Source organism: Elaeis guineensis, chromosome 5 (genome assembly GCF_000442705.2).
Source record: "Elaeis guineensis isolate ETL-2024a chromosome 5, EG11, whole genome shotgun sequence".
Lineage (NCBI taxonomy): Eukaryota > Viridiplantae > Streptophyta > Magnoliopsida > Arecales > Arecaceae > Elaeis > Elaeis guineensis.
The window spans coordinates 23711178-23733791 of record NC_025997.2 but is presented as its reverse complement, the minus strand read 5'-3'; the positions used below and the strand labels follow the sequence as shown (position 1 = coordinate 23733791).

At 38.6% G+C, this 22614-nt stretch overlaps 1 protein-coding gene and 2 non-coding genes across 3 annotated transcripts; all 3 read left to right on the top strand.

Moving 5' to 3' along the window:
* The first annotated feature begins 7880 nt into the window (after positions 1-7880).
* On the top strand, positions 7881-11629 carry LOC109505915 (large ribosomal subunit protein eL18y). The gene is made up of 5 exons (XM_019850928.3): positions 7881-8013; positions 8111-8200; positions 8319-8447; positions 8588-8770; positions 11222-11629. Exons 1-5 carry the CDS (start codon positions 8011-8013, stop codon positions 11378-11380), a joined length of 564 nt encoding a protein of 187 aa, XP_019706487.1. The 5' UTR covers positions 7881-8010; the 3' UTR covers positions 11381-11629.
* LOC114914284 (small nucleolar RNA snoR53Y) lies at positions 9455-9533 on the top strand. The gene has a single exon (XR_003801069.1). It is a non-coding gene; the product is annotated as a small nucleolar RNA snoR53Y (small nucleolar RNA).
* On the top strand, positions 10044-10145 carry LOC114914281 (small nucleolar RNA snoR69Y). Its single transcript, XR_003801066.1, has one exon. It is a non-coding gene; the product is annotated as a small nucleolar RNA snoR69Y (small nucleolar RNA).
* Positions 11630-22614: the final 10985 nt, after the last annotated feature.

Sequence of the window (22614 nt, the reverse complement as noted above, 5' to 3'; positions counted from 1 at the left end):
TGGTAGCAAAAAGATACACCCAAGAGTATGGATTGGATTATGATAAAACTTTCAGCCCAATCATTAAGATGAAAACTATTAAGCTTATTCTTGCTCTTGTTGTTACTCATGGTTGGCATCTGCATCAAATGGATGTAAAGAACACATTTCTCCATGAGGATTTAAAAGAAGAAGTATATATAAAGCAACCATCAAGATATACTGTGGATGATGTAGGTAGAAAAGTATGTAGGCTCCTAAGATCATTGTATGGGCTAAAGCAAGCTTCTAGAGCTTGATTCTAGAGATTTTCTGATGAGATTTGTAGCCTTGGATTTCAGTGCAGTTAGGTGGATTACTCCCTATTCATTCATACAGGTACCTATGGGATCACTATGTTACTTATATATGTTGATGACATTGTTGGCACTAGATCATCTCAAGAACATATCAACATCGTGAAGGATCATTTGTTACAAATATTTCAGATGAAGGATCCTAGAGAGCAAAAATATTTTCTTGGTATAGAGGTAGACAAAGTAAGAGATACTATATTCCTATCACAACAAATATATGCTTTAAATTTGCTTAGCAGAAATGGGATGAAAGATTGTAAGCCTGCAGTTATCCCAGTTGTTATAGGTAAAAAACTTAAATTAGATGGAGCAGCATATAGAGATCCACATGAATATCGTAGCATTGTGGGAGCCTTACAGTATTTGATATTCATTAGACTTGACATAGCGTATGCTGTAAATCAAGTTTCACAGTTCCTGTATGATCCTCGAGATGGGCATATGGAGATAGTAAAGAGAATCCTCAAATACATTAAGGGCACTATAGGAGATGGGCTAAAGTATATATGATCTATAGATAATCTCTTTGTTATTTGTGGCTTTATAAATGTCGATTGGGTTGGAGACCTAGATACATGGAGATTAATTTCTAAATTTTGTATCTTCATTAAAAAACATCTTATAGCCTGGAGTAGTAGAAAGCAACGGATAATAGCAAGATCTAATGCAGAGACAGAGTACAGATCTATAGCCTCTCTTATAGCAGAAATAACTTGGTTAAGGCAAATTCTTCATGTTTTAAGATAAAGCATTGGATGATCAATCATTTATTGTAACAACCAAAGTTCCATCAAATTTTTTTTAATCCGATTCATCATGGTAAAACTAAACATATCTAAAGTGATCAGCACTTCATCAGAGAGAAGATAGAGGATGGAAAGATAGAGGTTTGTTTTGTTAGATCGGACAATCAGGTTGCAGATATAGTCACCAAAGAATTGTCAAAGGTAAAATTTTGATTTCTAAAAGGCAAGCTGTCCATGACTTAGACTCATGCACAGCTTGAGGGAGACTATTAGTCAGTACCATATTTTCTACCATAAAAATATAGATAATGTATACCATAAAAGTGTATAGCTAATATTCTCTAGAATATGATCATATTTCCTAACATAAAAGTGTGGGTAATGTATACCATAAAAGTGTATGTAGTATTCTGTAGAATATTATCATATTCCTTACCATTTTTAGATTTACATATTTATATATATAGGCCTTGTACATTCTTTTGAACATAAGAAAATTTTATTTTCTCTCTCGTGCAACCTCCTCCTTGATCTTCTACCTCTAACATGTGTAGTGTGTGGTACTTTTCTATAATTTCAAACTACAAAAAAAGGATCAAATGAGCGGTTTACTATATGCTAGCATGCTAAATTGCTATGATTTTTTTATGTAATGGGGTCTGAATTTTAAATGTACTAAGTATGCTGGTTGAATATTTGAGGTTTGTCCGAAAAGTGGATGTTTTATTTTAGAAATATTCCTAGGTTAACTTGTAATGTCTAATAATTTATGTCATAAAAAATCTGTTCTTAAATTTACCAGCATACATGCTTGTTATAATTGGTATATTGTTAATGCTACAGGTGCTTGTTTTCCTTAGTAGGCATTTACTCAAATATTCATTTACTCAAATGTAATTCATATGGCTGAGGAATCATGTCCTGAACTTAGAACCAATGCCATAGTAAAAAAAAACCAATATGGACTTCATTTCCTGAAGTTAAAGTATCATAAAGTAAAGATTTGAAATAATTTATAAAGTTTTAGTAACACCCCCTCAATTTTTCCAAATATTAAAATCTCACACCTTCAAATTTATAAAGGTCCAATGATCACCCTTATAATTTTGTTTTGTCACACTTACACCCCCTAGACTATTAAATAGATTCAAATACACTAGCTAGCGAAAAAAATTGATGAATAAAGCTACATTAGCAAATGTAGTTTGGGGGATACCTGTAAGTTACAAACAATATGTATCATGATTGATGATACTAAATCATCCTCTATCATAATTTATGACAATTTAAGACAATGTATCAGAATATATCATAATGTTTGACAACGCATCACACTGCATCATAAGATATTACAAGATAATATAATATATCATAATATTGCACAAACACAAGATAACAACATCACAAGATAACACAATATATCACAAAGTTTTACAAGGTACCACATAATATATCACAAGATATCACAAAGTTTCACAATATATCACAAAGTTTCACCATATATCACAAAGTTTCATGGTATAGAGTTCAAACCTATCACTCTAAAAGCTCGATACATCTAAATACATTCAAAATGCCCCAAATACCTGTAAATGATGCATCCAAATACATCCAAATATCCAAAAAGGTCGATACATCCAAATACATCCAAAATAATATCCCAAATATCCAAAATGATACATCCAAATACATCCAAATTTTTCTAAAAATATCATCCCAAATGATGCTGTGATACTGCAAGTCATGGCAGAGAGGAGGCTGCTGCTGGCTGAGAGAAAGCTGCTGCTGCTGTTGCTGGCTAGGAATAGGAGGTTGCTGTCTGGGAGGAGAGAGGCTGGGAGGGAGCTAGCTGGGAGGAGGTAGGCTCTGATATTGCTGACTTCTTTCTTCTTTCACTCCTTTGAGTCTGAAAAATAGCACTGAAATAAAAGTAAATATCCAAAATATGGTGGTAAAACATAAATATATATATCAGTTAACTACATTATTGAATGTAAACGAGGCCATAATACCTATGATCTCTCTCTTTTCCTACTAACTTGGCTCCCGATTTTACTGGATGTGATGTTTTCTTGTTTCTTCTTGGATTTCTCCTTCTTAGGGTCTTTGCAAGTCCTAGAGTTATGATCCCATTGTTGGTAGTTTCTGCATCTTAAGTATGTACCCCTCCTAATTCTATTAGAATTTTTTGGCTCATCCTTTTCTTTTCTTCTCGTCTTTTTGGATCTACTTAAGGAGCCTTTAAAAGAGGAGGGATATAATAGGGTACTCTATCCTTGATCGAGATTTTATGCTCGAAACCGGCTCAATGATATGTTTATAGGCCCTAGAAAATATTTGTTTAGTGTACCTTACACTAACAAAATATTCTGCTTCCTTTCTAATAAATATAATAGCTGCTACTGCATGGTAGCATGAGATGCCAGTTAAATCCCACATCCTACATTCACAATCACTCTCCCCCAAATCTATAATAAATCTATCATTGTGATATTCAACTTCAAATTTGTGGCCTCCTCTCCATATGTAATGGTAGTTCATAGCATCCAACTTTGTCTTCTCCAATTTCTTTTGAATTTTAGGATAAAGAGGGTTTGTAATTTTGTCTAAGCCTTCTCTTTTAACTTGAAACTGCTACATCAATAGCCTCCTAATAGTCTCTAACAAAGTGATGATAGGCTTGTCTCGAGCATCAACTATATACTTGTTGAAGGACCATATATATTGTTCAACAATATGCTTGACTTACTTCTAGGGTTGAAAGCATGTCTCAACCACAACTTAGGTGAGTGTTGTTGGAGTCACTGTCATGCGGTCTCATCAAAGTGTTGCATCTTCTCCATGATAATCTCAAAATCATGAAGCGTAGTCGCTCTGGCATATTTTCAAAGAGCATCTCTATAATTCTTGTCTCTGAATCCACTTTTTTTAAAATTGGCATATAAGTGTCGCATACAAAATCTGTGATCTATACTAAAAATAATAGTTTGAAAGGTCTCAACAAAATCCTACAAAAATATTGAATAAGTAAATAAGTTATAGATAATATAAACTTATAGGTATTGAAAAATACAACTATTGAATTATATAAACTTACCTTTTATCTGTCCGACATAAAAGTCCAATCATGCTCTTCTAAAGGCCTAAGATTCTCTAATAAGTGTGTCAAAAATCAACTCCAACTGTCGTTCGTCTCTACCTCGATCACGATCCATGCAATGGGGAACATATTTTCATTATCATCCTTTTCTACTACAGCTAGGAGCTATCCTCTAAATAAGCACTGTCCTTCAAGTGACATTCATCCAGTCCAATGACAGGTTTACAGTCTTTGACAAAGTCATGCTTGCATGCTGTAAGATAATAGTATAACCTCCTAAAGATAGGCTGACTAGTCTCATCAGGCTTGCTGACATCATCAACATCATGCTCTCAGGATTTGTTTGCTTAGTGATATGATAATACTCTTATAGGTGGGCATACTGCTTCTTGTAGCTTCCCTGAATAATCTCTAAGGTTCTGATCTTTGACTTTGTAGCACTGTGATCTTGAAACAAAAATCTTCACATCTCTTCTTATTTGCTCTTGGAAGCCCTTGACACTCCACTTTGTGTCAAATTTAATTTCATCAAGATACTTCTCTACTAGATACCTGGATGTGATATTGTGATTTTCAAATTTCCTTCCACAACCATGTATAGGTTGGAAGATCTTTATCTGATAAGTGCTCTCCCTTTGTAGTAGTGAAGCATGAATCTACCACCCACATCTCTGATTGCATATAGCAGTAACTTGACTAGCCTCATTCTTCTTATATACAAAATCAAAATCCTCATGTATACTATAAAGTCACAGCATCTTTCTAAATTGTGTAGCACTGGTAAACCTCATTCCAACCAAAATTTTGATGGTTCTTTTAACATCTGCATGTTCATTAAATTCAGGATAATTAGAACTCTGAATCCTAGCATCTGAATCACTATCACTGTCCAAGCTATGGAGATGAGAGCTGCTACTGCTTTCTGATTCTCTACCATTAGGTTGCTTCTTTCTAAAAAAATCAGCACCTCCATGGACAGGAGAATGATGTGTTTAAGATCTCAACTCTTCATCAATAATATCTCTATGTACAAACTCATCAAATAGATCATCGTTGTCGTCGTTCGAATCACTTAGCTGACTAAGTAATGCATCACTACTACTTTCACTTCCACTACTACTTCTAACTACGGGCTTTGAAGTGTCAGCTACAACTTCTTTCATTTTGTCATCAACTTTAGACCTTCCAAATATAGATGGTTTTCTTCTACCAACCCTTTTTACCACCACTCCCTCCATTTGGGTCCTTAGTGTGGATGCAGCTGCATCTTTGATAGCGGGCACCTTTATAATGGTGATCCAGACACCCATCAATTGGTTCTCATTGCCCCTTTAGATGACATCTCTATAATAGTTGAAAGAGATGCAATCACTAGAGGAGATGCAATAACTAGAGGTATCTCTGTTGCATCCTCTTGGTGCTTTACATATACTTGTACCATATCAATCCCTCTCTTGGAAGCCAATATCTCCAGAATATCTGCATTACATGTTAATTCCCTAAAGCCATGTTCTAACATCTTGGAAAACATGAGGTAATAAAAGTGGGTACAATTTGTATACCATAACTATTTTAGCATATCCTCCAACTATATGATACTGGATTATAGTTATTGAAGTATCTAACATATCCCTCACTGTAGTGATAGCTTGGATGGTAATTGATTGATCCACCATATTGAATTTGTATAGTAAAAAATCTAGGGTCCATCCTTGCAATGTTAATACACTCAAACAATAGTCTAAAAAATAGTGTTTATGAGAGTGAAAGATCAGCCCCAGCCACAAAATGGTTAAAAAGTGCATTCACTATGCATTGTGCATTTTAATATGTAAGAAACATCAGATCATAGTTAAAAAACTGAACCTCAATGCTTCCATTGTGCAGTGAAAAGGGATCAATATAAGTCCATAGTAGGATCACAACAGAGGATCAAATATTCCAAAAAAAATATTTACTGGGAGTTCTGTCAATCCATAACCCATCTGTTATGCACATGCATAATAAAAATAGAACCACAAGTTGGATACAAAGGGACCACAATCTCAAAACTCAACGACCTTACATCATCATGCAAGCAAAGATAGAAAGAACATCCTTAAAACTTTGATTATGATGTTTTACTTTAGGTCAGCCACTAAAGAGACAAATAAGCATATAATATTCACTAAAATCAAGATTACATAAGAAAAAAATTTGAGAAAAGAGGCATTACCAGCCAAAGGAGAGAAGATGGTGCTTCACTGCCATAGTAGAGGAAAAAAAAGCTTTTGAGAGGCTTGTGCATGGAGGAGGAGAGACTGCTAAGCCGATAGAAAAGTGGGATGGTGGCCGTCGCTGGAATTTCGTCGGAAAAAATTTGCAGAAAGTGATGAATACAAAATGAAGAACCTTCGAAATTGAGAGAGTTGCCGTCGAAAACAATTTAAAATGAACGAGAAGAATTTCTGTCCTTTACGATGACAAACTAATGGCGTCAGCACTTAAGTGGACGTAGAGGCTACATTCATACACTCTATTAAATAGAAGAGTCCGTTTAATATTTTTTAAAATACAGGAGGTTTAAGTAAAATCAGATTGAAGTTAAGGGGTGTTCTTATAATTTTTTCAAAATAAAACTGCTGTTTCATTTTTTCTATGTATCTAAGAGAGTGGATGAAAAAGTGTATAGTAAAATGGCAACTGGGATAAACTATGGGAGGGAATAAGCTTATTCCACTCCTTACTATAGTCCATCCTCACCATGGGACTGGTTTATGATACACGTGAGAGGGATAACCTCATGGGTAAAGGTGGCAATCCGTGTTGGCGGGTCGTAAGTGAGTCAATCCATTTACGACATGACCCATGCGACCTAAACACAAATATGATATTATTATTAAATCGGTTGGAATTCATAATTTGTACACGAACTGCTTATTAAATAGGTCAATCATGTTATCCGATTATTAAACAGATCGTATCGGATCGACAAGAACATGATGAATTTATGACACGATTAACAAAATTGATATGAAGATCCTAAAAAAATTAAATAAATATGATTTTTTTGAAGATCCAATTTAACTACAAAAGAATATTAGTATATATAAATTAAAGTAAGCAAAAAGAATCGTAGAACCATCTAACCACAAATCATAACAAGGGTGATGCAACAAATCTATTATAAATATATTTAAAAACCTACATCAATCATCAATCAAAATCTATTTCAATATAAAAGTAACTAAATTATACTAACATAAATATATACTTACTTAAATTCCACGAATCAACAAAATTTAAACATCAAATAACAACCAATAGTTCACAAAATACATAATAATACAATTTACCAATACAACATAACAAAAATTCATAAACTAAACCGTAAGTCTTCCCATTAAACCATCAAGGCTTCTACTTCAAAATACATAATATCAAATCATGGGATTGATATGAACTTGATAAAAATAATTTTTTAATAAATTTATAAAAATATTAAATAGATTTTATGGATCCATTTTAGATATACGATCAATCCGCGAATGATACGGATTTTGCGGAGAATTCTCCCATTCCATCAGTCAAGATGTTTGGTAGGACCAGTGAGGGAATAGGGGATTATCTCCCGATTTTATTCCGCATCCAACCATCCAAGAGAAACGGTTCGGACCAACTTATCTCGGGCGAATAGAATGCCAGATCCAACACCAAAAACCGGCAGCACAACGGACAGTACCCTTCTATAAGTACCCCTGCTGCGAAAGCCATAAGGGCGAGGCGAGGGTGGGGCGCTAAAACCCTAGAACAGAAGCCGCCGCGCGGACCACGAGGAGAAGCTATCGCCATGGTAACATCCTTCTCTTTCCCGAGATCCCTAACGCTAACATTTCCTCTCTCTATTTCTCTTTAAATCCCTTGCTTTCTTTCGTCTTCGTTCGTCGCAGGGTATCGATCTCATCGCCGGCGGCAGGAGCAAGAAGGCCAGGCGCACCGCGCCCAAGTCCGACGATGTCTACCTCAAGCTCCTCGTCAAGGTGAGCTCAGTTCTGATCGTTTGGGTTTGTTGTGGATCTGAGATCTACGCCATCTTTTAGGTAGCATTTGTTCGAATGATTGAGCCGATGGATCCGTTTGTTTGCTCTCTTTGATCAGTTGTATAGGTTTCTGGTGCGGAGGACGGGGAGCAGGTTCAATGCGGTGATCCTTAAACGGCTCTTTATGAGCAAGATCAACAGGCCTCCGATCTCCCTCAAAAGGCTTGTCACTTTCATGGAGGGAAAGGTTTGGTCTCCGCTGATTTCCTCTATATGTAGTTTTTTTATCATTTTTTGAATTTTCAACAAAAGATTTGGTTTTTAAAACTAAAGTTTTGATTTTTTGATAGGTGGATGTTTACTGTTAGTATTATTATTCTGAATCAGGGGGATAAGATTGCGGTGATTGTTGGTACGGTGACAGATGATAAGAGGGTTTACGACGTCCCGGCGTTGAAGGTGACTGCTTTAAGATTTACGGAGACGGCTAGGGCAAGGATTCTCAAGGCTGGCGGAGAATGTTTGACCTTTGATCATCTTGCCCTTCGGGCTCCTCTGGGGCAGAACACGGTATATACTATACTACACTTTTCCTGTACTCTTTTTCTCTGAATTGTTGATGTGCTTTTCCGTTTATTTAATTGAACAAAGGAAGAGAAATGGTTGCTTTGTCTGCTATTCATCTTGTAAGATGGGTTTACTTGTTCTGTTAGCCTGAACCTATATAATGTTTGAGTCAGGTATAGGAACGATACAATTGTATTTATAAAGCTCTAGAGAAACATGCAAAAGATTGAAAATTTTGGCTATATTTAGATATGAATATAGCAATTTCAAGATGATAATTGGCAATTCTATTACTAGCTTCTGAGTTATGAGGCTTTTGCTCATTCTGGACTTGGTTTGGCCTTGTGGTCTTCTCCATATTTTTCATGGTCTTCCTTTTAGGCTATATGCACATGCATGTATTCCCTGGAAAATAATTTTGAAATTCTTTGGCTTTCAGCAATTGCATTATTGCCACGTTCCAAGATTGAGTCTTGATGGTGGTTGCTGTCTTTTTATGTGACTTATGTTTCAACCCTTGGGAGATTATTATTGCGGTGAAGATACTGCTCTTTAAAACCCAGCTCATTATGAGGTCTTCCATTCATTGGAAAACCAAGGAACAGGGTTCATATTAATATCCGAGCTGAACACAAAGTCAAGAGAAATTCTATTCATTTTTTCTTGTTTGATGTTTATTTTGGTTTGATTCCCTATGATGTTTGTCTGAACCATGCTAATGCTGATGTGCATTGATGAACTCATTGAATTTTATCCTGAGGGAATCACTCCATTGTTTTCAGTTTGCATGATTTAGATTGCCATTTAAAGAAAGTTTTGCTTTTCTTTCTTGCTATTAATAATAGTTTGGGATAAATGCACATGATCCGCAATGCTGAAGCAAAGCCTGGTAGAAATTGTCATGTAGCTTGTTGGTCAATCTAGAGTAGTTGGGTCAAGAGTGCTTATGTAGGTTTGATATTTGATCGTTACAAATACATGGTACATTTTCAGACTAAACAAATTTATATTTGATTGGCTCTTAGATTCTCAGCAGTAGGGTTGATCCCTTGGTCCATGATATGTAATGAATATATTGTCCTTAAAATGAGGAGAATGGACATTCAAATATCCTTGGGTTCCATAATCAGGATTTCTGTTTCTTCAATGCCCTCTATGTTGCTAACTGTTGATCTTGCTATTTTTATTCCTTTGTGTCTTTGAATGTCTCCCCCCCCCCCCACATCAACAAAACAAAAGCCTTGCTCCTGAAGTTAAAGATACTTTAGGCTATAATAATGGTAGCAGTGATGATATTGTTTTAATCCCAGCTCATTATGAGACCTTCCATCTAATGAGAGGTCAACGAATGGATACCAAAACATTATCTGAGCTAAATGCCTTGATCCTTCTGACATCTACATTTTGTTGTATTTTCTGTTTATTTGCATCTGCTAGAGCTAATATTATTTAAATCAACTTAGCTCTGGGTGATTTTGGGTGACTCTTCTTATATTCTGATCTAAAAGAACTGCACACATGACTGGTCTTTTGATTTATTCTATCTTCAAAGTGATTTTCAAGCTTTTTTTGGTGGGGGAGGTGTCTTCTTTTTTTCCCATTTTCAAGTTATTCAATGCTTTTTAATATTAAACTCATTCCTGTGATTGAAATTAATTGGTTGGTGTCAAATAGGAGGATGTTTGATACTCATTTGTAAGCCTATAACCTGTTCATATTGGTTAAAACTTTGTGTTGGCTAATATACATTGTCTGGGTTTCGGACTTAAAATCTACACTCTTTCCATGGATGCTGAAAACTTGTAGTTGAAAGCTTCTAGCATATCACAGGTTCAACCATCAAACTTTCCCTAGCCATTGTAGTATTTCTTTGTGATTCCTTTTCTTCCTTGTGAATTCTGATTCTTGATTGTTTCTTCTCCTTCAAGTTTAAAATTTTGGATGAAACTGATGCTGTGTTTAGCTGATCTTGGAGAGATCAATTTCTGATGGGGTATATAGTCAATAAAGATATCGATATTTCTATATTTATTGCTCTATTTTCATAAAAAGCATTATAGTTTCTGGTATAACTAAGTACAGAATGGTCATGAGTTAGCATTTCTTTTATCTAAATATGTTGGGAGGGGCTTCGCTTTTCAGCTTTTTACTTGGTGCTTGTATGTACTTTTGCTGCAGTCATGCTGCATGCCAAGTATCATTGATCTCTTAAGACATGCTTTAGTTCTCCTTAAATGTCTACAAATTATGATGGTCGTGGATGACTATCAGCTGTTAGTGCTGCAGTAAGGAAGATAGCTGCATGACAGCATTTACGAAGACTTTCATGTTTCTAACAGTTGCACTGGCTATTATATGTATAAGCATGCACATCTATGTAAAGCAATGAGAAATAAACTGCATTCACGGTAAATGTTTTCTTATTGTATTGGTTTTTCTTGTATGAATTTGCAGGTTCTCCTCCGGGGTCCAAAGAATGCTCGGGAAGCTGTGAAGCACTTTGGTAAAGCTCCAGGAGTTCCACACAGCCATACTAAGCCTTATGTCCGTTCTAAGGGAAGAAAATTTGAGAAGGCTAGAGGAAGAAGGAACAGCAGGGGATTTAGGGTTTAAGCCAGTTTGTCTTGTTTTTATTCCGGAGGAGGAAGTAAGGGCAATGTTTTTAGCAGTGAGGATTATTATTATGAATTTTTTTGTTGTGCTTCAATTTTGGGTAGAATTTTAATAAGTCTGGCAGGTATTTTCATTTTCCCTTCTGAATGCATATCACTATCAGAAACCTTAAGAACCTTCAGTTGGATTTGGATGCACGTTTTTCTTCCTAACGTATGGAACATGGTGTCTGTTTTGTTTTTGGTCCTACAGTCTCCTTTTTTGTTAACATGCATAATTGTATAGGCTAGCATAAAACTAGCATACAGGTTTAGATGGACACTTCTATAGCTGGAAGTGAGGTAAATTATGTTTCTTGCCCGCAAAGGATGCATTATTTGCTCAGTTCACTGGTTTTCTGTGAATGTCAGGCCACTGAGATTATTTGTGGTCTCTGAGATTATTTGTGGTCTCTGAGATGATTTGGTGGTTAACGTATGCTGTAATGATTTTTTTGTTTTTGTTTTTTATGAACAAAGGATATGCAATGATGATTTTAATTGCGAGTAAATGTAACATCGGGTGGGTAGATGAGGTTGGGGTAACAACAGTTCTTGGGAGATACTGCTTGGGGATGAAGTTGGAGTAACAACACCTGCCATCTAGGGATGGCAAAATTAATTCGATCTGATGGGTATACATCTTATCCGAACTCGGTCAAATCCGAAAAATAGGGTTTGACTGGATTTGGGTTCGGATTTGGGTAAAATCCGAAAATTATAGTATGGGTATGGGTAGGGTATGGGTAGTGCTATTTTCTATCCGAATCCGATCCGAACCTATGAGTATGGATAATATCCAAACCCATATCCGAATATATATATATATATATACACACACATATATATATATATATATATATATATACATATATATATACATATATATATATATGTATATGTATATATATACATATCCGAATATACATATACACATATATATATATATATATATATATATATACATGTATATGTATATATATACATATACATATCCGAATACACACACACACATATATATATATATATATATATATATATATATATATATATATATATATATATATATATATATATATATATATATATATATATATATATATATATGATCTCTCTCTTTTTCTCTTTCTCTCTCTCTCTCTATATATATAATTATATATACGTATGCATGCATATATGTATGCATGTATGTATGTGTGTGTGTTAGAAGTGTGTATGTGCGTATGTATGTATGTATATATATATAATTAATAATTCTATTTTTGATTGATAATATACATAAAATTATTATTATTTTTTTGGGTATAGAATGGACGGGTATGGATTGGGTATGGGGAAATGGGTTACCCACGGGTATCTCCGAATTCGTTGGGTATGGGGATGGGTATCTCTTTTCTTATCCGATTGGGTATCGGATAGGGTTTGGGTATAGGATATTAAGTTCGGGTTTGGGGATGGGTAGTATACTATCCGATCCAAATTTATCCATTGCCATCCCTACTGTCACCGGGCTGAATGCTTTTAGGGATTTTGACATTTAATCTCTTTTCTAATAAATACCACAAGAGCTTCCATTTCTTCTTAAAAAGACAAGTGGCATCTGGTTTTAATTAAGTGGGACAATGTTCGTCTGTTTAACTTATGATTGATATCTATTTAATGGTAAATATATTTGTATATTTGCTATTATATTTAAAAAATGTTAATAGCATGGGGGAGGGTGGTAGGCAGTATTTGTTTATGCATTATAATAATTAATACAGCACGTATTCCTTTCTAAAAAAGTAAAGGCAGGGACTTTCTCCCGTGGTGGCTCTCTCGTGGATCTCGCTTTACCAACATTCAAAAAAGAAAATTCATGTGGAGATTTCTTGTAGTCCTGGGTGCCTAATTCCAAAAGATCTTATTATATGGATTAGACAGAAGCTTAGAAGCACAACCATTGGCAGATAAGCAACTTAGTCAGGCATTTTACTTATGTTAGAATCTGATGTTCTAGTATATAAAACCTTTATTTTTAAAAAATTTACATAAATGGCTGTTGAAATTATTTTGTGATTTCAAGTGCTAAGGCAAGAGGTGTTGGTGTATATTATCCGATCTTATCATCATCTGGACATATGGCATCAGATTGTTATCTGAGGTAAATATTTTCTTAGGTTACATTGGTTTATGATCGATCTTCCTCTTCAGTATTATTTGCTAATTGGCTTAATCTAGAATTGCTAGTAAGCGCAACGTTTATCTCGATTTTTTTCGATCTTCTTCAATTTTTTTTCGATCTCCTTCATTTACTTTGATTGTCAGTCAATTTGATTTGTTAGGATTTGACGTCTAGAGATTCAGTCCATATTGAGTCCACAGTGAGGTTCGCGGCGAAAAACGGAGTCCAACGAGATCAAGATCACCCGAAACGGAGCTCGGATGGAGGAGATACGAGCTTTTGAAGTCGGCACGACATTCGAGGTGACGGAGGACCGTCGGTGACCGGCGGCGGGCGGCAGCGGCGCGGCCGCAGGCGGCGGTGCGCGGGAAGCGCGGCCCAGGCGGGCGCGTGGCCCAGCCTGACGTGCGGCCCAGGCGCGCGCAGGCCTGCGCGTAGGTGCGGCCCAGGCCCGCGCGCGCGGGCCGGCCCAGGCCCAGCGGCCTGCTGGCCCCTTTGCCCCAATCCACCATGGACCGGGCGGTCCACGACGGGGCCTGTGGACCGCGTGAGCATTTCCCACGTATTTCTCGCGGTCTATGGCACTATTTCGTGGACCGGAGCGCGATCGGAGGGCCCAGATGATTTTCGATGACGATCCGACGGTTCAAGGGGTTGATTTGGCTTGTTTATGACTCTTAAACCTAATCTAATTAGGTTTAAACCCTGTTTAACCCTTTAAAAGGGTCCTGTGACGAACAAAGGATGGGGGATTCGGATTTGCACCGTACGAAGCCCGTACGAACCCGAGAAGAGATAGAGAGGCGAGAGTGCTAAGAGAGAAGGAGCAGAAGGCTCCTGGACAGCGGTCGCCAGGCACTTCAGGGGTTCAGGGGGGTTCTTCAAGAGAGAGAGCTTTTGTGAGGGAAACTTCAGGTGAGAGAGAATTGGGTGTATAAGGGTTGAGGGTGAGGTCTCCTCTTGTAAAATTTTTTTTTCATAGTGAAGTTTGCATGCCTCGTGGAGGCGAGCCCTTTTGTGGCTGATCCACGTATTTTGATTGTTTTTCTTTTGTTTTGTTTCTTCTTTCTTCCTGCTGCATCGCGTGGTACTGAAAAGAACTTGGGAGGTGGTGTCCTGGCCAGACATCCACCCAACAAGTGGTATCAGAGCAAGGCGATATAAGGACGCAGATTGCAGTGGTGGTGAGCAAGACTGAAGATGGAGAAAATATGAATAATCAAGATGGAGATCAACAAGTTCGATGGTAAGAGCAATTTCTCCTTGTGGCAGGCAAGGGTGAAGGACGTGCTCATCCAACAGGGGTTGATCGATGCTCTTTTGTGCGATGAGAAGCCGACCATCATGGAGGTGCAGGATTGGAAATGGCTACAGATGCAGGCGGTGAGTACCATCTGCATGTACCTGGCGGATGAGGTGGTGATCCATGTGCTGAGCGAGATTTCCCCGATGGTGCTGTGGTTGAAGCTCGAGGAGTTGTACATGGCGAAGTCTCTCACCAACATACTTTTCCTCTAGAGGCAGTTTTATCAACTGCGGATGACTGAGGGACAGAGCGTACAGGAGCATTTGAGCCACTTCCAGAAGATCCTCACCGACCTTCTCAGCGTTGGCGAGAACGTTGAGGAGAAGACCAGGACACTGGTTTTGCTGGCGTCGCTTCCCCCTTCGTACGAGTCCTTGGTGACTGCTCTTCTAGTGGGGAAGAGCACTATCAAGATGGACGAGGTCACCGCGGCGATACTCCAGAACGAGGTTCTCAGGAGGGAGAACCCAGCTTCGAGCTCAGGTGGCGATAGCTCAGCTTTGGTGGCTTCTGGAGGTACAGGAAGCAGTAGACGGAGCGACAGCAGATCGCAACGAGGGCGGTCTAAGTCCAGGAGGGACTTGAGCAAAACCAGGTGTTACCGGTGTGAGGAGTTGGGGCATCTAGCCAGAGATTGTCCTCAACTTAAAAATCGGACGGTGGCTGCTGTAGCGACGGCCGGCAGCGATTTAGATGGAGATATCCTGGAGATATCTGACGAGGTATCTACTTCTTCCCAGCAGTGGATATTAGATTCTGCATGCCCCTATCATGTATGTTGCAGAGAGGAGCAGTTTGACTCCCTGGAGAATAGTGAGGGCACTGTATATCTGCCGGATGGATCGAGCTGTGCGATCAGAGGCATTGGGACGATCAGCTGGAGGACACATGACGGTGCGTGAGGAGATTGGGGGAGGTCCGATACATACCCGATTTCAGGCGGAATCTTATCTCACTTAGCAGACTGGATTCGAGAGGCTACAGGACGGTAGCTGGTGGAGAAATCCTGAGGGTGCTATATGGCGATAGGATTGTGCTGGAGGGGAAGAAGGGGAGCAGAGGACATTATTACCTGGCAGGGAGCCCAGTGCGAGGTGGAGCTTCGGGAGCCAGGTGGAGCCCAGAGCGAGGTGGAGCTCCAGGAGGCGGATCGGGCACGAGACAGGAGACTCGGGAGGATGAGAGGCGACGTCACAAGGTGAGATTCCTATTGCCGCAGGATGATGCCCCGAGCAGGTCTCAGGTCAGGAGGAGCACAACATACGACGGAGATGGGATCGAGCAGCCTGGCTCGACTCCCATGTTTGCCCATCCATGATCAGCAGGCGACTGCCCCAGGGCATGGGGGCGAGGAGATCCAGAAGCTCTCGGAGTTTGGAGGAGGCCGAATATCGAGTCGAGGTGGAGATTGTTAGGATTTGACGTCTTGAGATTCAGTCCATATTGAGCCCACAACGAGGTTCGCGGCGAAAAATAGAGTCCAACGAGACCAAGATCATCCGAAATAGAGCTCGGATGGAGGAGATACGAGCTTTTGAAGTCGGCATGATATTCGAGGCGGTGGAGGACCGCCGGCGACCGACGGCGGGCTGCAGCCGCGCGGCCGCAGGTGGCGGCGTGCGGGACGCGCGACCCAGGCCCACGCGGGATGCGCGACCCAGGCGGGCGCGCGGCCCAGCCTGGCGCGCGGCCCAGGCGGGCGCGCGGCCCAGGCGCGCGCAGGCCCGCACGCAGGCGCGGCCCGGCCCAGCGGCCTGCTGGCCCCTTTGCCCAGGTCCACCGTGGACTGGGCGGTCCACGGCGGGGCCTGTGGACTGCATGGGCGTTTCTCACGCATTTCTCGCGGTCCACGGCACTATTCCATGGACCGGAGCGCGATCGGAGGGCCCAGATGATTTCCGGTGACGATCCGACGGTTCAGAAGGTTGATTTGGCTTGTTTAAAACCTAATCTAATTAGGTTTAAACCCTGTTTAACCCTTTAAAAGGGTCATGTGACGAACAGAGGATGGGGGATTCGGATTTGCACCGTACGAAGCCCGTACGAACCCGAGAAGAGAGAGAGAGGCGAGAGTGCTGAGAGAGAAGGAGCAGAAGGCTCCTAGACAGTGATCGCCAGGCACTTCAGAGGTTCAGGGGGGGTCTTCAAGAGAGAGAGAGAGAGCTTTTGTGAGGGAAACTTCAGGTGAGAGAGAATTGGGTGTACAATGATTGAGGGTGAGGTCTCCTCTTGTAAATTTTTTTTTTCATAGTGAAGTTTGCATGCCCCGTGGAGACGAGCCCTTTTGTGGCTGATCCACGTATTTTGATTATTTTTCTTTTGTTTTGTTTCTTCTTTCTTCCTGCTGCATCGCGTGGTACTGAAAAGATCTTGGGAGGTGGTGTCCTGGCCAGACATCCACCCAACATGATTGTTGACACCAAAGATATGATATTCAATTCAGATAGTCTGTTATCCAGTTCAGTCGCAATTGTCTTTTAGTTGTATTCTAGCTCATTTGCTACGTAGGCAACCATTTCACGATTTCTACACAGCTGGTCATTCTGTTACAACAACCTAATAGTCTAACAAATCTCCAATAGTCTAACAGATCTCTAACGATCTAACAGCCTATTAGATCTCTAACGGTCTAACATCCTTTCCTTAAGATCTAAACAAGCTCCCTCTATATAAAGAAGAAAAAGTGCTCTTCAGAGGATAACGGTCTAACATCCTTTCCTTAAGATCTAAACAAGCTCCCTCTATATAAAGAGGAAAAAATGCTCTTCAGAGGATAAGTCAAGTTTGAGTGAATAGAGACAAATTCTGCTAAATTTCTCAAAGAAAATCAAAGTTTTCTCCATTTTTTACCACTCAAACTCTCATTTTTTGCTTTTTATTTCTTCATTTTCATTACTTGCTCTCTAAGGTCCTGACTAACTTAAATATTGAAGGGTCCTAAACTGGAGGACATCCTATGATTTTGGGACTTCTTTTGTAGATTTTGCTCGTGATTCATATCACCGTAACTCTCATCTCTCTAGCTCGGTTCATTACCGTCCTCACCTTCAGAGCTTTGCAGCAACAGATTGGTGCTAGAGGAAGGGCTTTCTGAAAATTTTTAGTGAAAAATAATGAACAAAAAAGCATCGATTCATCCTCCGCCTACCTCATCTTCTCCTGGAGATACTCAGGAGGTCATCCAACCGTCAGTTGGTGTCAATCTTTAGTAATTCAGTCTCCTTGTCCAGCAAGTTCAAGCCCTTACTGTTGTAGTATAACAGCTCTAGTGTACCACTGAACAGTAGCAACGAGAAGCAACCCCTCAAGTGGTTCAATCTTACCATTCCCAGTAACCAGCTCCTCAAATTCTTCTCACGATCATGCTTTGGATCTCACTGATCAATCTTGGGGGGCAGAATCATCTGCTCCAAGTAGAAAGATGGGTGTAGAAGAAGGTCTTGGGCAAAAGATCCAAGATCTTAAGAAAAGATTGATGAAAATTTAGATCGACAATTTACAGGGTGGAAGGAATTTCAGTTTGCAATCTTTCTTTTCTCAACAGATTCTGAATAAACTAGATCCTTTTCGGTTCAAGATGCCTGTTGTGGAGTCATTCGATGGCTCCACTGACCATTTGGAACACTTGGAAGGTTTCAGAGCCATTATGAGACACAAGGGGTGTTTGATGCCCTACTCTGTATCACCTTTCCAATTATCCTCAAAAAATCTGTGAGAATCTGGTTCTCTGGCCTTCGATCAAGATCTATTTCTTCTTTTGAACAATTAGCTAAATTGTTCGTTATCTATTTCAGTAACAACGGAGTTCATCTAAAAAATACTAACGGTCTTTTTACTATGAAGCAGCAAGAAGGTGAATCTCTATGGGATTATGTTACATGCTTTAATGCAGCTACTCTAGAAGTAAAGAACTTCAATGATTGCTATGGCAGCTCTGAAGCAAGGACTCAAGAGCAATCATTTGATTTTTTCCCTTAACAAGAACTATCTAGATAATTATGAGCAAATGCTCATCTGGGTATGGAAGTATACACAGGATGATGAAGAAGAAAGCATACTTCATTAGATGAAAAGAAAAGAAGGTAGAAAAAAATGGCCTCGAAAAAAAGACCATAGAAATCAACAAAACAACACTAATCGATCTCGAAAAAAATCTCAAGTCCAGAAGCCCACCTCGGTGATTTGATTCCTACACTTCGCTATCCGCCCTTCAAGCTCAGATATTGATGGAGATCGAGAGCCAAGGATATCTTCACCAACCTAATCTTTTGAGAGCCCCATCAGAAAAAAAAGATAAAAGAAAGTACTGCCGTTACTACTGGGACCACGGCCATAATACTGAGGAGTGCCGACAACAGAAGGATGAAATTGAGGCACTGATACGCCAAGGTCAACTTGGCAAATATGTCCGAGATCGGGCCAATCAATCTACCAACCAGCGGTAGAAGCCAGACAATGAGAATGACCTCAACAGACCTACCGCTAGAGTTATTAACATGATCTCTGATCTTGGTGGAACTATAGAAGTAGTTGAAGTGGCTGGGAGCTCTCCGAAATGTCAGCGCATGGATAATACTATTTTTTTTTTCTGATGATGATGTCACAGGAGTTCAAACTCCTCATAATGATGCTATTATTATTTTTATGATAATAGCCAAATATGATGTAAAAAGAATATTAGTGGATAATGGAAGCTCTGCTAACATATTATTCTATGATATTTTTTAAAAAATAAATTTGACAGGTTAGCTAAAGCAGGTCGGCACCCCTTTGATCGGCTTTTTTGGGAAATAAGTAACAGTAGAAGAAAAAATTACTTTGCTGGTCACTGCAGGCATAGAACTATGTCAGTCAATTGTAAGGCTCATCTTTTTTGTTGTTAAAGTACCATCAGCTTACAATGCAATTCTTGACCGACTGAGACTCAATGCCCTCAAAGCTATAGTTTTCACTCATCACCTGTTAGTCCAATTTCTTACTAAGTATTGAGTCAGAAAAATGCGAGGAGATCAGATGCTTGCTAAGTAGTGCTTTTTGATAGCAATAAAAATGAAGAGGCCTGTAGAAGCCTTATCAATTGAAGTATTTAATCAAAAAAATAAATTTGATGTTGGAAAAAGTCGAGGAGAATCAGTTAAGAAACTTATCACTGTTCCTTTGGATGATGATCCAGAAAAAATAGTTCAGATCGGATCTTTACTAGAGCCAAACTTAAGGGAGAAGTTGATATCTTTTCTTCGGACAAATACCGATATCTTCACCTGGTAAGCCTCTAATATGCCTGGAATCTCAGTTGATGCCATTGTGCACAAGCTTAATATTGATCCAAATATAAGCCAGTCAGCAAAAGAAAAGAAGCTTTGCTCTAGAAAGGCAGAAAGCAATAGATGAAGAAGATGACAAGCTCTTGAAAGCCAAATTCATTAGAGAAGTGCTGTATCTGAAGTGGATTACAAATATTGTCATGGTTGAGAAAGTCAATGAAAAGTGAAGGATCTGTATTGATTATACTGATCTCAACAAAGCTTGCCCAAAAGATAGTTTTTTTCTTCCAAGGATCAGCTCGTTGATGCTACTTCGAGGTATAAATTACTGAGTTTTATGGATGCTTTCTCTGGGTACAATTAGATCAGAATAGTGCCTGAGGATGAAAAAAATACAGTCTTTATCATCGAAAAAAGTTTATATTGTTATAAAATGATGTCTTTTAGTCTTAAAAATATAGGTGCTACATACCAACACCTGATGAATAATATCTTCAAGCAATAAATTGATCGTAATATGGAGGTCTATGTTGATGATATGTTGGTGAAAAGCATTGAGGTAGATCGGCACATTATCAATTTTGAGGAAGTTTTTGGTGAACTTCATAAATATCAAATGAAGCTCAACCCCAACAAATATACTTTCGAAGTAACTTCTAAAAAATTCTTGAATTTTTTTGTGACTCAAAGTGGAATCGAAGTCAATCCTAAAAATATCTAAGCTCTACTCGAGATGAAGCATCCGAGCTCTATCAAAGAAGTTCAACAGCTCACTGGATGAGTAGTTTTTCAACCAATTTATCTTCAGATCAGTTAAAAAATATCTTTCTTTCTTTAAATTTTTTAGATATATTAAAGATTTCACTTGGTCAGATGAATATCGAGCTTCCTTCGATGACCTCAAGAAGTATTTTGGATCCACTCCATTGCTATTAAAGTCAGTTGAAGGTGAAAAATTATTCATATATTTATCTGTTTCAGCTAACTTTGTTAGTTTGATTTTGGTTTGAAGTGATGTAGAAACACAGAGATCAATTATTACACAAGTAAACTGCTTAAAGATGCTGAAACTCGATATTCTAAAATCGAAAAGCTGATATATGCTCTTATTACATTGGTAAGATGGCTCCGACCTTATTTTCAAGCTTATTCTGTCATAGTTTTGACTGATTAATCTCTGAAGTCAGTTTTGCAGTGGCTTGATATTTCAGATCGGATTGCTAAATGAGATATTGAATTAAGTGAGTTTGATATTCATTAGCATGCTTGGTCTTCATTAAAAGCTTAAGTGCTGGCTAATTTTATTATTGAATGCTCTATCCTCGATGAGGAACCTGTCTTAGAAAGCTTTGAAAATGTCAATACAAACTCTTTCTGAATATTATATATTGATGGAGCCTCTAATTCAAAAGGGAGTGGAGCTGGTTTGATTCTAGCAAGCTCAAAAGGTGTTATTACTGAATGTGATCCGAGATTTAATTTTGATATCTCAAATAATAGAGTAGAATATGAAGCAGTAATTGCAGGACTTGGGATGGCTAAAGAGCTCAATATTAAAAGGCTTAAAGTCTTCACTAACTCTCAGCTTGTCGTTGATCAAGTACGAGATCAATTGAAGCTAAAGATTTCATTTTATCTCAATATTTACACAATGTGAAAGAACTGTCGAAAAGCTTTGAAGACCTAGAAGTCATACAGATATCTAGATCGAAAAATGCCCGAGCTGATGCTCTGTCTCATCTAACCACATCGGGTTTCTTCGAGCTCAATTCAAATATTTCTATTGACATTCTTGATAAGCCCAGTATTGAGGCATTGCTTGTTGCCCAAATTGATTATGGGTCAAGTTGGATTGATCCATTGATGGAGTATCTTACCAAAGGAGCTTTGCCAACTGATCCAATTGAAGCAAGAAAAATTAAAAGACAAGCCCCATGGTATGTTATTTTAAATAACTAATTATACAAAAAATCGTATTCCTCTCCATTGCTCTGATGTCTGAGACCATCAGAAGCTAATTATGCTCTTCGAAAAGTTCATAAAGAAATCTGTGGCAATCACTTAGGGAGCAAATCTTTGGCTTACAAAATAATCAGACAAGTTATTATTGGCCTACCATTCTGAAAGATTTTGGCAATCTTGTCAATAAATATGATCAATGTCAAAGATATGCCAATATTCAACATCAGCCGACATCTGAGCTCATTTCTCTTACAGCATCCTGACCATTTGCTGTGTGGGGATGGATATTTTGGGACCTTTCCCAATGGCCATAGGATAAAGAAATTTTTTAGTGATAGCTATTGATTATTTCACTAAGTAGATGGAAGCTGAGCCCCTAGCACAAATCATTGAGAAAAAGATGAGAAATTTTGTATGAAAATCAATTATCTACCATTTTGGTTTACCTCAAGTCATAATTACTGACAATAGACGGTAATTTGATAATTAAAAGTTCAAAG

Bases quoted from the DNA above. Each gene is read 5' to 3' on its own strand.
- LOC109505915 (XM_019850928.3), top strand. The intron at 8,201-8,318 runs GTGAGCTCAGTT...CTCTTTGATCAG, and splicing joins ACCTCAAGCTCCTCGTCAAG to TTGTATAGGTTTCTGGTGCG. The intron at 8,448-8,587 runs GTTTGGTCTCCG...ATTCTGAATCAG, and splicing joins TCACTTTCATGGAGGGAAAG to GGGGATAAGATTGCGGTGAT.